The sequence below is a fragment of the Moschus berezovskii genome, chromosome 3 (assembly GCF_049115385.1).
Source record: "Moschus berezovskii isolate FMDL1 chromosome 3, NW_MosBer_1.0, whole genome shotgun sequence".
NCBI classification, from domain to species: Eukaryota; Metazoa; Chordata; class Mammalia; order Artiodactyla; family Moschidae; genus Moschus; species Moschus berezovskii.
This window is the reverse complement of record NC_142462.1, coordinates 31,436,835-31,452,593: the sequence shown is the minus strand read 5'-3', so window position 1 is coordinate 31,452,593 and position 15,759 is coordinate 31,436,835. Positions and strand designations below refer to the sequence as shown.

General features: G+C 39.1%; 1 protein-coding gene across 4 annotated transcripts in view; it reads left to right on the top strand.

The window, feature by feature from the left end:
* CRPPA (CDP-L-ribitol pyrophosphorylase A) overlaps nt 1-15,759 on the top strand; it is a 366,781-nt gene that overhangs the window by 159,488 nt on the left and 191,534 nt on the right. For all 4 annotated transcript variants that reach the window (XM_055420525.2, XM_055420523.2, XM_055420524.2 and 1 more), the window contains exon 6: nt 1,027-1,124. In XM_055420525.2, coding sequence (XP_055276500.1) covers nt 1,027-1,124 — 98 coding nt within the window. The remainder of the gene's footprint in view (nt 1-1,026; nt 1,125-15,759) is intronic.

Below are 15,759 nucleotides of genomic sequence, written 5' to 3'. Positions count from 1 at the left end.
ATAATACTGTTTGCAAGATCATCATTGGAATTGGTGTGAATATAGGGTATGACTCTTGGAACATGTAATACTCTTGATAAGTGGGAAGTGGATGGTAATAGGAATACCATTTACTGGTGACATTATTTTAAATGGTTTGTCATTCTCAGCTTTGTTTGGATGAATCATTAACTATTGCTAGAACAGTGTTTATAGAAAGCCTGTTTTATGGAGTTACCAGTGTAAGAAGCAGCTGGGTCAAGTGTTAAACCTACTTTGATTTGGGACTCCTATTTAAAATTAGGCTTTTTAAAAAAGTCCTTGACATAATACCATGCAATATTTTCTTAAATTGGTAGTTATATAGTCTTTTCTTAGTATTTTATATCTTCTATAAAGGAGGACTGTGCATATTTTGTGAGAGTGTATCTAAGGTTTACCAAGGTGACTATCTCTGTGTCATACAGATTTTGATTTTAAATTATATAATATCAAGCCTTCCAAATTTGGAGCATATCTATTTTTGGCTATTTTAACTTGTGATAATAGTTAAACAGGCAGGAATTTACTTGACAGACTGAACCTAAAGGAATGGCAAGGAAAATGCTGTGTGTCATCAAGGTACCAGATGGCACAGTGAACTGTATGCAGGAGATATATGATGGCCTAAAGAGAGGATCTGCTTGAGAGAAGGGATTCTATCAGATCTTGGGAGATTCCTTGTAAATGTAGAAGGATAGAAGTCTTGAGCGAAATAGCTGTCACCTCCAGTTACTCTCATCAGATGTTTCTGAAGATCTCTTATTTCTGTTGCTTACATGATGTCCCAGTTATCCACCCACAAAATGTTAAATACATAGATTTACTGGCTTGGTTGGTCAATGAGTCAAGAATATCTCTGTGTAGTTCTGGTCACTTCATTTGGCCCAAAGCCCACAACCTCCTATTCAGCACTTAAGAATAGCAAGTTAGTATAGGCTTCAGTGTACTAGGGCTTTGTTTCATAATCTCTTTGAAGCTTAAAACTTCATCTCTTTTTTATTTCAGAAAGAATTTCACAACAAGTTTGTGTAGTTATGGACACAAAAGAAAATGAAGAACATGTAGGTCGTTGTCTTGAAGAAATGCTAAAAACTGAATTAAATGTAAGTATTCAAAGATCCAGTTTGATAAATGATATTAGATTGCCACATACTTTAATTGTACAAAGATGCCTTCTTTTAGAAGGCATGAAAATGTTTTCAGGCTAATTTTCTTATTTCACTTTACAAAATTCTTTGTTTTTCCTACACTTTTGACTTGAAATACAGTCCATTCGTTTCATCTACTCTCTTCTGGTCTTCCTCTCTCACTTCATCCTCTGAGTTCTATTTCTCCTTTAAAATTTAGAGTCAGCGTGACTTCTTTAGAAAACCCCCTGCCCTGGTACACTTGGGCCCCTGTGAGCTTGACACTTGTCTTGAGAGCCACAGTGTCTAGTGCATTCTACGTACTTAACTAAAATTCATTGAAAACATGAAGAAAATAGATTGAGAGAAAAAAAATAGACAAACACATTTGCAAAAGATAGGATAATTATAATACTGAAGAGGTGAATGTGTATTTCTTGCTGCCACCTCCTTTTTCTGAACTGGTCAATGTCCAAGTTAACCTCGTATTTAATATTAGGGTTAAGGAAATGCAGAAATAGTAGTGGGTGTGAGGAGGTGTATAGGAATTACGTACTGCTTTTACCCCTAAGGAAGTCCATTATTTTTATGATAATCTTGCATTTTTGAAATGTTTTGCTTGCCAAACTGGTTTGTATTAAGTTTTCCACAATTTTCTTGTTTTCATTAAATTGTGTAACTGCCCAGGTTTATGGTCAATATATGATGACTTTTTAACAACATACATAATTCTAGTTGAAAGTAAAAGGAACAAGTTTATTTTAGTAGGCTGGTTTTATCATGATAACAGTAAAGAGAACAGGCTCTGATATCAGGCTGCCGGTGCTCGGATGTCTGTTGTATTGCCTGATTTTCTTACCTTAAATTGAAAATGTTAATGATATCTTCATTGTAAAATTGTTGGGGCAGTTGAACTTTAAAATTGTATTTTAATGCACTTAGAAAAGCATCTGCCATATCATAAGTTTTCAATGAATAGGGACTAAAATAGACTTAATGATGAGTTGAGATGAAGTTGTGACAATATTAAGTAGTAAATCCTTGTTTCTGTTGAGTCACTAAGTCCTGTCTCACTCTTTGAGACCTCATGGACTGCAGCATGCCAGGGCTCCCTGTTCCTCACTGTATCCCAGAGTTTGCCCAATATCATGTTCATTGACTACATGTTCAAGTAGTAAATACTACTAGTTTCCAAATTTCAGTCCTGGTTTAAATCTATGAACTGCTAAATACATAGATTCCTGAAATGTGTAAACATTTAATGAATCATCTGGGATAAGTTCTAGAATGTCAGTTTTTAACAAGCTCCCCTCGGTGGTTTTGATGGCAGTCAGTGCTAAATTCTACCAGTAGCATTTGGAGCAACAATCTAAGGCTGAAGAAATGGCAGCTATCTCAGCTGTCTCTTGAGTTTGAAGGTTATGTACTACATTCTTCTTTTCTGTGTTGCTTCTATCTGTAGACTCTAGGTATTCGACTTCTGTTGCTGGAAATTTTAGCACCTTGTTCTTCGCTTTGTACCTTTAATTCACTGCTAAGAATCTAAGTTCTGTGCCCTAATTCCATTGCTGTGTCCTGGGGGATATATAAGTGTAGATAACTTCCCGTTGTCTGACCTCCTGAGACAATAGTTTGGACACTGGCAACATGTTGCCTGAAAAATAGTCTTCTACTCTTGGATAATTTCATTCATGCTCTACCCACTCAGTGCAGAAACCAGTAGGATGGGACCCTGAAAGACTTGACTGGAGCTTTGGCTATCAACCCTTGGTTTAGAAAGCTGGGTTCTAAAAATGGGTTCAACACTCTTGTTGAGCACCCAGCTGTTGGATCCTGTGTGACTTATCCCTTGATCGTCTCAGTGTTAGATACTACAAAGAGTCCTTTTTGTTAAAAATTGTTGTGGTGGTCTGTTTTTGTTCCTGCTTTTCCTATATATGTTTGGTAATTATTGACCTAAAACAGACTGCCATATCAGCAAAGATAAGTTTCTTTGGGGGTAAACAGAGAAGTGAAATTTGTGGTCTGCAACCATGACAAACCACACACAAGCACCCCCATAGCAAGGGAAGAATGCTTTTATAGAAAGGAAAAGGAAGTTGGGAGGGCTAGAGTGAACAGACAGACCATGGTTTTCCATTTGCTGAGTCCTCTCCAGGAAAGATGAGTGTTTGCTCTTATAGAACAGACTGTAGTAGCAGGTTGTGAGAACTCCCCCTTCTGGTCTCCCAGCTGTCTTAATAGAAATTTCTGTTTATTCATTGCTTGTTTTGTTGTTTTAATTTTTATTGGTGTATAGTTGATTTACAGTGTTGTGTTTCTGCTGTACAGCAAAGTGGATGAATTATGCATATATGTAAATAGAGTCTTTTTAAGATTCTTTTCTCATATAAGTCATTACAGATTATTGAGTAGAGTTCCCTATGCTATACAGTAGGTTCTTATTAGTTATCTGTTTTATTTATACTGGGTCTTCCCATGTAGCTCAGTCTGGAAAGCATCTGCCTGCAGTGCAGGAGAGACCTGGGTTCAATTCCTGGGTCAGGAAGTTCCCCTGGAGAAGGAAATAGCAACCCACTCCAGTATTCTTGCTTGGAGAATCCCATGGAGAGAGGAGCCTGGCGGGCTACAGTTCACGGGATCTCAAGAGTCGGACACGACTTAGCGCTATCTTTTTTTATTTTATAATAGTATGTATAGTCAATTCCAATCTCCCAATTAATCTGTACCCCTATTTCCCTTCTGGTCACCATGAGCTTGTTTTCTGCATCTGTGACTCATTGCTGTTTTGTGAAGATCATTTGTAGCGTTTTTCTTGGATTCCACATCTAAGTGATATCATGTGACGCTTGTCTTTCTGCATCTGGCTTACTTCACTCAGTGTCACAGTCTCTAGGTCCATCCATACCGTTGCAAATGGCATTATTTTACTGCTTATGGCTGAGTAATATTCTGCTTTCTGTACGTGCCACATCTTTTGTATCCTTTCTTCCTTCAGTGGACGTTTAGGTTTCTCTCATGTCCTGGCTATTGTATATAGTGCTGCAGTGAACATTGGGGTCCATGTATCTTTTTGAATCATTGTTTAAATAATGATGCGGCATGAAATTTAGGTATACACACCAGTGTAACTGGCACTGTGTCATTTTTTTCTCCCATCACCCTAGCTTCTCTGGTCCTGTCCTCATTTCCAGTGTCCGTTATTTTCAGTGCTCTTGATCTGTCTACCTGTTGGGTCTCATGTGGTTATGAGTTGCCATCATCCTAACTGTGCTGAAAAATAAATACTAAGGCTATTTCCTAACTTCTTGCTGCAAGGTTTTATCTTCTTTACTTTTGCTCAGTTACTCTCGATGCACATATTTAAATTTCATAGAAAACTCAAAGCCTGCCATCTTCTCTCTTTCAGCTACCTGTTGTTTCATACATTTCTTTACTTGGATACCATGCTCCTTCACTTCAGTTGATCGTGGCTCTTTTTATCAGTATCTCTAATTCTCTTGTCCTTCTATTAAGACCTATTTTGTAAAACCTTGTTCATGTTGTCAATTTAACTTTTCACTTCTCTGAGCCTATATTTCATCTTAATACTGCTGGAGAAAATTATGCAGCAGTGCAGATTATTGTCATTTAAAAATAATGGTTTTCATTCTGCAGTGAGCACTGAATATTGTAAAGTAAGCGTACCATGATTCCATCGTCAGCTCCCTGTTCTCCTCAGTGGATATTTTAAACTTCTTTCTCTCTCCTTAAATGTCTAACCCAGGTTTCTTAGTGTCAGCACGATCAGCATTTTGGACTATAGGTTGTGAGGAACTTTCCTATACCTTGTAGAGTTTAGCAGCATGCCTGTCTTCTCCCCACTAGATGACAGTATTATACCCCCTGGTTGTAGCAAGCAGAATGTTCCCAGACATTGCTAAAGGTTGCCTGGAGGGGGGCAAAATCACCCTCCAGTTGAGAATCACTGGTCTAACCCAACCATTAGTACCTCTGCTCTTAGATATGATCTTGCCTGTAGCTTCAGAGTGTAATTACATACTCAAATATGAGAACATTCTTATCTTCCAAGCACCAGATCTTTCAAGAACCTTGCTTCTGTAGCCATCTTTTCATTAAAACTGTTTCCTTCCCTGAGCTTTGATTTTGCTTTTCTCTTTTCCCTCTCCCATTGATACATGTTCCTTCCATTAAAACAAAAGCAAAGAAATAGTTCTAAATGCAAGGTTCAGTTCAGTTCAGTTCAGTCGCTCAGTCGCATCTGACTCTCCGTGACCCCATGAATCACAGCACGCCAGGCGTCCCTGTCCATCACCAACTCCCGGAGTTCACTCAAACTCATGTCCACAGAGTCGGTGATGCCATCCAGCCATCTCATTCTCCGTCATCCCCTTCTTCTCCCGCCCCCAACCTTTCCCAGCATCAGAGTCTTTTCCAGTGAGTCAACTCGTCGCATGAGGTGGCCAAAGTATTGGAGTTTCAGCTTTAGCATCAGTCCTTCCAATGAACACCCAGGATCGATCTCCCTCAGAATGGACTGGTTGGATCTCCTTGCAGTATAAGGGACTCTCAAGAGTCTTCTCCAACACCACAGTTCAAAAGCATCAATTCTTCGGCGATCAGCTTTCTTCACAGTCCAACTCTCACATCCATACATGACCCGGGAAAAACCATAGTCTTGACTAGACGGACCTTTGTTGGCAAAGTAATGTCTCTGCTTTTTAATATATTATCAAGGTTGGTCATAACTTTCCTTCCAAGGAGTAAGCGTCTTTTAATTTCATGGCTGAAATCAGCATCTGCAGTGATTTTGGAGCCCAAAAAAATAAAGTCTGACACTGTTTCCACTGTTTTTCCATCTATTTCCCATGAAGTGATGGGACCAGATGCCATGATCTTTGTTTTCTGAATGTTGAGCTTCAAGCCAACCTTTTCACTCTCCTCTTTCACTTTCATCAAGAGGCTTTTGAGTTCCTCTTCACTTTCTGCCATAAGGGTAGTGTCATCTGCATATCTGAGGTTATTGATATTTCTCCCAGCAATCTTGATTCCAGCTTGTGCTTCTTCCAGCCCAGAGTTCCTCATGATGTACTCTGCATATAAGTTAAATAAGCAGGGTGACAATATACAGCCTTGACGCACTCCTTTTCCTATTTGGAACCAGTCTGTTGTTCCATGTCCAGTTCTGACTATTGCTTCCTGACCTGCATACAGGTTTCTCAAGAGGCAGGTCAGGTGGTCTGGGATTCCCATCTCTTTCAGAATGTTCCACAGTTTATTGTGATCCACACAGTCAAAGGCTTTGGCATAGCCAATGAAGCAGAAATAGATGCTCTTCTGGAATTATCTTGCTTTCTCCATGATCCAGCGGATGTTGGCAATTTGATCTCTGGTGCCTCTGCCTTTTCTGAAACCTGCTTGAACATCTGGGAGTTCACGGTTCACGTATTGCTGAAGCCTGGCTTGGAGAATTTTGAGCATCACTTTACTAGCGTGTGAGATGAGTGCAATTGTGCGGTAGTTTGAGCATTCTTTGGCATTGCCTTTCTTTGGGATTGGAATGAAGACTGACCTTTTCCAGTCCTGTGGCCACTGCTGAGTTTTCCAAATTTGCTGGCATATTGAGTGCAGCACTTTCACAGCATCGTCTTTCAAGATTTGAAATAGCTCAACTGGAATCCCATCACCACCACTAGCTTTGTTCGTAGTGATGCTTTCTAAGGCCCACTTGACTTCACATTCCAAGATGTCTGGCTCTAGGTCAGTGATCACGTTATCGTGACTATCTTAGTCGTGAAGATCTTTTTTGTACAGTTCTTCTGTGTATTCCTGCCACCTTTTCTTAATATCTTCTGCTTCTGTTAGGTCCCTACCATTTCTGTCCTTTATCGAGCCCATCTTTGCATGAAATGTTCCCTTGGAATCTCTAATTTTCTTGAAGAGATCTCTTGTTTTTCCTATTCTGTTGTTTTCCTCTATTTCTTTGCATTGATCACTGAGGAAGGCTTTCTTATCTCTCCTTGCTATTCTTTGGAACTCTGCATTCAGATGCTTATATCTTTCCTTTTCTCCTTTGCTTTTCGCTTCTCTTCTTTTCACAGTAATTTGTAAGGCCTCCTCAGACAGCCATTTCGCTCTTTTGCATTTCTTTTCCATGGGGATGGTCTTGGTCCCTGTCTCCTGTACAATGTCACGAACCTCCGTCCAGAGTTCATCAGGTACTCTATCTATCAGATCTAGTCCCTTAAATCTATTCCTCACTTCCAGTGTATAATCATAAGGGATTTGATTTAGGTCATATCTGAATGGTCTAGTGGTTTTCCCTACTTTTTTCAATTTATGTCTTAATTTGGCAATAAGGAGTTCATGATCTGAGCCACAGTCAGCTCCTGGTCTTGTTTTTGCTAACTGTATACAGCTTCTCCATCTTTGGCTGCAAAGAATATAATCAATCTGATTTCGGTTACTGATTTAATAGGTTACCCTGTGGTAATCTTGCATAACTTTAGGATCATTTGTCTTCCTGTTCCTCAGTCATCAAGCCTGGCTTCTACGCCAGCCTTCCATGGAGCTGCTCTCAAGAGGTCCTCAGTGAGCGTTCTATGGGAACCCATAAGCCCTTCATTGGCTCTTACCTTATCTACTGCACCCCTTGACTCTCTCGTATGATATTCTTCTTTTTCCTGGAAGCAATCTTATCCAGTGGATTCTGTATCATCTTGTCCTTCTTATTAACCTTTTTCATTTTTGGTTTCTTCTTCCAAGTTTCTTTTGCAGGAGTCAAGATTCTGTTGATGATTTTTAGATTTTTGTACATAGATGAGTGTATTTCTTTATATCTTTTATTTTCTAGGGAGGCAAAATATTCTGTAGCCCTGAGTTTAGTCACTTTCCTGAATGTCAGATCTGTATATTTAATCAGAAGTCCTTTAAATATCGATGATATTTCACATTCACAGATTCTTTTCCCAGCCAGTCCTTCTCCATCTGCTGGGGATATCAGTTTCTGAAAATGTGTATCATGTACTTAGTTACCTAAACGTTGTGTGAGGTGTGACTCATTCTCTATCTCACTCCCAAAGCAAATCAAGTTCCAAAGCATTTGAATTCTACCTCTCATTATCCTTTCTATGTTCCTTTGCTCTTGATTACCACTGCCACTGTTCTATACACCATGACTCTTGTCCAGATTATTTTAACAGTCTGTTAACTCCCCACCAGCCTTCAATGTTATTCTTCTCAGATTTATTCTTTATGGGGCTGTTTGAATGATGACTATAAATTGTTTATCTTATGATATTATCCCCCAGTCAAATCTGTTTCTTGGTTTTCCATTGCTTCTAAAGTAGTATGAAAATTCCTTGGTATGTCTCATAAGATCTCTCACATTTTACTAGTACTGCTGCTGCTAAGCTGCTAAGTCACTTCAGTCATGTCTGACTCTGTGTGATGCCATAGATGGCAGCCCACCAGGCTCCCCTGTCCTAGTACTACTAATAAAAATAACAACAACGGCAGTAGTAACAGCCAGCAATTTTCAGCACTTATTTTGTGTTAGGGGCCATGGCAAATGCCCTTAACAACCTTTTGAAATGTGTACTGTTATCCTTGTTTTTCAGAAGAAAGAACTGGGACATAGAGGGGATGTTTAAATGGTTCTCGTTGACATTGCTATGAAGGGGCAGCACAGGTCCATGGAGGTGAACTTGGACTCGAGTAACACCAAGTCTGTCTTAACTGGTACCCTGGCCAAAGAGCCCTGCACTCTATAACCATGCCCTCTTCAGGCCAGCTTTACTTTCTGTAGTTTCTCAAATGCGATAGTACTTTCTGTCTCATGGCCTTATGATGTCATTTTCCCCAGGAACATTTTCCTGCTTGTTTTTCTCTGAATTCTGGTTTATGTATCCTTCTCTTTTGTTCTTTGGAGGCTCTACAGCCCCACATGAGGTCTTCCCAAATCAGTCTTGATAAAAGGCGGACATTTATAGAATGTTGAATAGATAAATAAACAAATAGATAAACGATCATGACTTATTACTAAGCTGAACATTGTCTCACATATTGTACCATGTTTGCTGAATAACAAGTTACCCCAGAAAGGAGTGACCTTAATTAACAAACATTTACTCTCTCACAGTTTCTCTGGGCCAGAAATCTAGGCACAGTTTAGCCAGGTTCCTTTGACTCCAGGTCTTTCCTCTGGTTTCAGTCAAGCTGTCTGAACTCTGTGGACTGTCCTCTGCAGTCATATCTGAAGACTTGATGTGGAAGTGGACTCTGCTGTCACACCTACCTGGTTATTAGTAGGGTCCAATCACTTGCATGTGGGCGTCTCCACAGGGCTGCCTCACCACATGGCACTCAGGATTGAAGGCACAGTGCTTTTGTAATCTAATCTTAGAAGTGACACTGTGTTGCGTCTTTTGTATTCTGTTGATTTGAAGCAAGTCCGTATGTCGAGCCCACACTCGAGAGTAGGGAATCATACAAGATTGTGCATATTGGGAAGTGTGGATATCATTGTGGGGTGTGTATTAGAGACTGATTATCACAAACTTATTATCTCAAAATAATCTCTTCGGTTCAGTTCAGTTGCTCAGTCGTGTCCAACTCATTGTGACCCCATGAATCACAGCACGCCAGGCCTCCCTGTCCATTACCAACTCCCGGAGTTCACTCAAACTCATGTCCATCGAGTCAGTGATGCCATCCAGCCATCTAATTCTCTGTCGTCCCCTTCTCCTCCTGCCCTCAATCCCTCCCAGGATCAGAGTCTTTTCCAGTGAGTCAACTTTTCGCATGAGGTGGCCAAAGTATTGGAGTTTCAGCTGTAGCATCAGTCCTTCCAATGACCACCCGAGACTGATCTCCTTTAGAATGGACTGGTTGGATCTCCTTGCAGTCCAAGGGACTCTCAAGAGTCTTCTCCAACACCACAGTTCAAAAGCATCAATTATTTGGTGATCAGCTCTCTTCACAGTCCAACTCTCACATCCATACATGACCACGGGAAAAACCATAGCCTTGACTAGACGGACCTTGGTTGTCAAAGTAATGTCTCTGCTTTCTAACATGCTATCTAGGTTGGTCATAATTTTCCTTCCAAGGAGTAAGCGTCTTTTAATTTCATGGCTGCAATCAGCATCCGCAGTGATTTTGGAGCCCCCCAAAATAAAGTCTGACACTGTTTCCACTGTTTCTCCATCTATTTCCCATGAAGTGATGGGACCAGATGCCATGATCTTCGTTTTCTGAATGTTGAGCTTCAAGCCAACTTTTTCACTCTCCTCTTTCACTTTCATCAGGAGGCTTTTTAGTTCCTCTTCACTTTCTGTCATAATGGTGGTGTCATCTGCATATCTGAGGTGATTGATATTTCTCCAGGCCATCTTGATTCCAGCTTGTGCTTCTTCCAGCCCCGTGTTCCTCATGATGTACTCTGCATATAAGTTAAATAAGCAGGGTGACAATATACAGCCTTGACGTACTCCTTTTCCTATTTGGAACCAGTCTGTTGTTCCATGTCCAGTTCTAACTGTTGCTTCCTGACCTGCATACAGGTTTCTCAAGAGGCAGGTCAGGTGGTCTGGGATTCCCATCTCTTTCAGAATTTTCCACAGTTTATTGTGATCCACACAGTCAAAGGCTTTGGCATAGTCAATGAAGCAGAAATAGGTGTTTTTCTGGAACTCTCTTGTTTTTTCCATGATCCAGAGGATCTCTCGTTCCTCTGCCTTACTAAGTTGCAAAAAAGAACATGCCTACTAGTATTGCTGTCCTCCTTATCTGTGGCCTGTGACGCAGACTACATATAGACCTGTGTCTCCTCTGAACATTGGATATTTGCTTTATTGTACCTTAAATTTCCTCATTGAGACCATTAGCCATGTCAACTATAATTCCCTAGTCAAATAAGTGTAGGTACAATCTATTAATATATGGAATCTATTCCTTAGTATTAAGTCTACCAGAAATTCTGTATAAAAATTGCAGAGTTGATCAGGAAATGCTGAATAGTTTTGGAATCAGTGCCAGATAAGGAACGCCAACTAGCCCAAACTAACTGCCTGAACACATTCACTCACCAAGGAATAAATATAATCTCCTGAATTAAATGTCTGTCCAGTGTATGCCAGCCTAACAAATTTTCAGATTCCAACCAAGAAAAAAATTAAAGACTAATTTGTTCATATTTTTTTGATGATCAGTCCATAGTGTAGCCCTATAATCTATTGTATAATCTGATGAAACATACTGAGTATAAACTGAATTTTAGAAGGAATGAGCCTAATGAAGGTATAGCATTATAAAGTGGAAGTTCATGTGTCCTGTTAACTGACTCAGGCAATCTTAGTTGACCTTAAGAGGTGATGTCATTCCTTTCTGCTAAATCTTCCCTGGCTCCTAAATTTCCCTAAAAACTATTAAACCCCACAAGGACTGTATCAGAATATTTTCTGTTATAAACAGTCATACCACTAACAATGATTGAGTGCCCTCCATGTTCCAGAGAGAATAATATGTACCTTAATCCTTTATAATAAACCTATGACCTTCCTTCTCATTTTACAAATGAAAATAAGGAGATCTGTGGCTTAATACTTTGTACTAAGATTATGTAACTCATTGACTGTAGGTGCTGCTTGATTGATTATGATTTCTACTACTGAATATTTTTCTAAGAAAAGATGAAGGAAAAGAATTTTAAGTTTGACAGAAGGCTTATACCTAAGGTCAGAAAGAAGTCTCCTTTGGAAAGTAATTAGCAGTTTTCTGTCATTTTTCTTTCCCTTTTTAAGGGCACATTTACCTTACAGCATTTTTAGTCCATAACTTACAGATGCAACATGCCACATATTCTAAAATTTTTACCTCCAGAGCTTTTGTCTGATTTTGAAAAGAACGTATAAAAAGGGTGAAGTCACACTACTGAAATCCAGGCATCTGTAGGGCAGATTCGTGTAGGTGTGGAGCCACTCAGCGCACAAGGGGAAGATTTTTTTATTGGCATGAAAAGAAAGAAAATTTCCTTGTGAAACTAAAGGAAGAGATTGGGTATGCTTATTATAATTATCCACGCTAGACTGTGAGCCTTACTTCAATGTATTGAATATCTCAACTCAAATGAAATGATATATGCCAAACACATGGAAGAGGGAGCTAAAAGGTGAAAAAAAGAACTGAATAGAGAACCCTTCTTCCACCCTCCATTTGTGTGCACATTTCACTCTAAGTTAAATTTCAAGTCTTCATTATCAGGCTTGATTTCTTTAAGGAGACTGAAGTATTTCGCAGAACGAAGCTACTTCAGAGACAGAGATCTCCAGAAGGCACATCAGGGCAGTAGACAGTAATGGAAGAGACTTCCCCGCTTCTTCCCAGCTCTTGTTGAAAAATAATTCATGCTATATACCATGCTGAAAATAGTAAGGAATTTATAAGTAGGAAAGTTAGTCTTTCATTAGTTCCTTAGTTCGTGAATGTCTTTACCATATTTTAAATGCCTGTCAAGATTTAATCGCTGGGGCTGGGGTGGGAAGGAGGCTCAAGAAAGTGGGGATATATGTATACTCATAGCTGATTGATGCTGTTGTACATCAGAAACTAGCACAGCATTGTAAAGCAATTATCCTAACATTAAAAATAAGAAAATGAAAAAAAAAGATTTAGCACTGAATTTAGGCAGTTGAACTAAGCAAGTATAGTTCTCTGTTCTCAAGGGGCATACTGTACAGTTGGGGATAAAACAGTAAACAAATACACAAACAGTGTTTAATTACAAATTGTGATAACTATGCTAAGGAAAAACTAAACTGTCCTTAATGTAAAAGAGCCCTGGACAGTGATTTAAATTGCAAGTAGAGATCAGTAAATGAGAATCTCTTGGCAGATGTGGCATTCATTTAAGCCTAGACTGGTAATGGGGCTTCCCTGGTGGCTCAGATGGTAAAGAATCTGCCTTTAAGAGAGACCTGGGAGACGTGGATCGGGAAGATCCCCTGGAGAAGGGCATGGCAACCCACTCCAGTATTCTTGCCTGGAGAATCCCATGGACAGAGTAGCCTGGCGGGCTACAGTCCATGGGGTCTCAAAGAGTCGGACACGACTGAGCAACTAATACACAGACTGTGGTAAGCAGGAGTTAGCTATTTAAAGAGAGATACAGAAGGGATAATGTGTGAAAATCCTCAAAGAGTTCCGTTCAGGGGCACCGCAGTAAGACTTGTATGACTGGAGTGGAGGTGGACTGGTGGGAGGTGAGGGCAAGAGACGAGAATGGGTCTAAATGCGGTCTTGCGGGTTTTGTTAGATATCTGTGACTGCTGCCAACTCCACTGCTACTGTGACCACTACCATTGCTTATATTTTGTGCTGAAAGCAAAATGAAGTGGTGGAAGACTTCAGCTGAAAATGCCATGATCCAGTTTAACTAGATTGTTGGCTGTTGCTCCTTTAAAGTAAAATTCTATAGAAAAAGGAAGCATTGAATGTTTTTATACATCACAGTACCCCTAAAACCACAAGTGTCTTCACCTCAATTTTTGTTCCTATAATAAAAGCAACTCCCAAAGAACGCTGATCTCTAATCTGAACAAACAAGGACCATAGGGACTTTTTGTATTTCGTTTATCCACCCCTACCTGTTTCCTGGAGCATATAGTTTGATTATTGTTTAATGTAACCACAAATGACAAACAGGATATAACTGAAAATCATTTGTTTTCCTGGGTGAAAGGCATGCTTTAGTTTTATTGAGGCTGTCTAGGGTACTTAGTTTATTTTTCCTAATGCCTTCAAGGTTTTGTCCAGTGTATGGATCTGTGCCTTTTTTTATAGACCTAACTGAATTCAGTGTATTAAATAGTAGTCAAACAAACATTCAAAACAACAAATGAAGTAAGAAGAAAAGCAGAAATTAAAGAAATAGAACAAACTCAGTTATCTTAGCATTTTAAGACCTGTTCAAAATAGGGCTGAAAGTGAAAAGTGTTAAGTCACTCAGTCATGTTTGACTCTTTGTGACCTTGTGGACTGTAGCCCGCCAGGCTCCCCTGTCCATGGGATTCTCCAGGCAAGAATACTGGAGTGTGTTGTCATGCCCATCTCCAGGGGATCTTCCCAACCCAGGGATCGAATTCAGGCCTCCCAGGTCTCTCTTGAAAGCAAATTCTTTACCATCTGAGCCACCAGAGAAGCCTCACAGGTTATTTCTTGCTTATTTTAACACATAACATAGTTTTAAACAATGTTTAAAATAGCGGTTTCATTTTTTTGAAGCTGAATGCTATATAGTGATAGTGAAATAACACTGTGAACACCATTTCTTGGACCTGTGACTCTCAACAATGCCAACACAGTTAATTCAGTTAGAGTATGTGGTTTGGTGTATGTTCAAGACTATAGAAATTAGCTGAAGGCCATCCAACAAAATCCATTTAGTTTGTTTGGGATGTTAGTCAGATTTTCTGATCAGTTTTCCAGAGGTAGAAAGGTCCAAAGTTACAGGACCACCTAGTTGCTTGGGATGGTATTAATTACGTTCATGCTCTGTTTAATAAAATTAACAGTTTATAATTACATGGATTGTCAAAGTTTTAGAATATGGTTATTAATGAGAGAGTAAGGATAATCGGCCCTAAATTTCACTTTCTCTACTTTTTCTTTGTGTACTTAACATGTCTTCACCTTTTGTATCTGTGTATATTTTTGAAACACAGGGACATATTGAAACATTACTTTCCCTAAAGAAACCAGATGGTTAATTTGTAAAAAGGATAATCTTTGTCTGCTTAGTAATGAAGTCATTGCACACAAGTTCTAGTTATGTTATGCTAAGTTGAAAACAAACAAGTTGAGAGAATAGCCATTAGTCTAACTTTGGGCATATATTTGTAAAAATCAATCTCCTCTTATAATTCAGGAAATTGATTTTACACGTATGGTAAATATGTTTAGAGAGAAAAATTTTATAAAAAACTGAAAAAACTTGCTCTTTGGCATGTCGATTATAGTTTCCAACCCTCAACAGTTGATTTTTATGAATATGTATACACTAATTTTTTTATGCTATTTAAACTGAGATAGAATTTTAAAGCTTAGTCACTGATTTCATTTCATTTTATTGATTTCTTTTTGGTTCTGAATAGAGGATAAGTAATATTTTTGAATAATCATTTTATACTTATTAATGTTTCCCAGAATAATTGAGTTTGGTGATGTGTTTCAACTATTTGCATGAAACATGCTATACTTAGTAACACCATAAAGTAGATTATTCTGTTGTTCTGGTGACTTTAAGTATATAACAGCTCTGAGGTCTTTGTTGTATTAGGGAAACTGAGCCAAATACACTCCTTTGAACTTGTGGTCAGAATAAATTATCCATGGTATTTTGGTGCCTGAGAACTTGTTTTCAAAGCCTTATACTTAGTTGTCTGCTTCGGTTAAAAGTCTTTCTCTCTTCTCATTTGCTCAGTGACTGTTCACTGCAAGTGAGTCAAAGTCTATACATTTTAACCTGTTATTTCAGACTTTCCACAGTTGCTACTGAATCTTTCAGGCTTCCCTGGTGACTCACTGGTAGAGAATCCACCTCCCAATGCAGGAG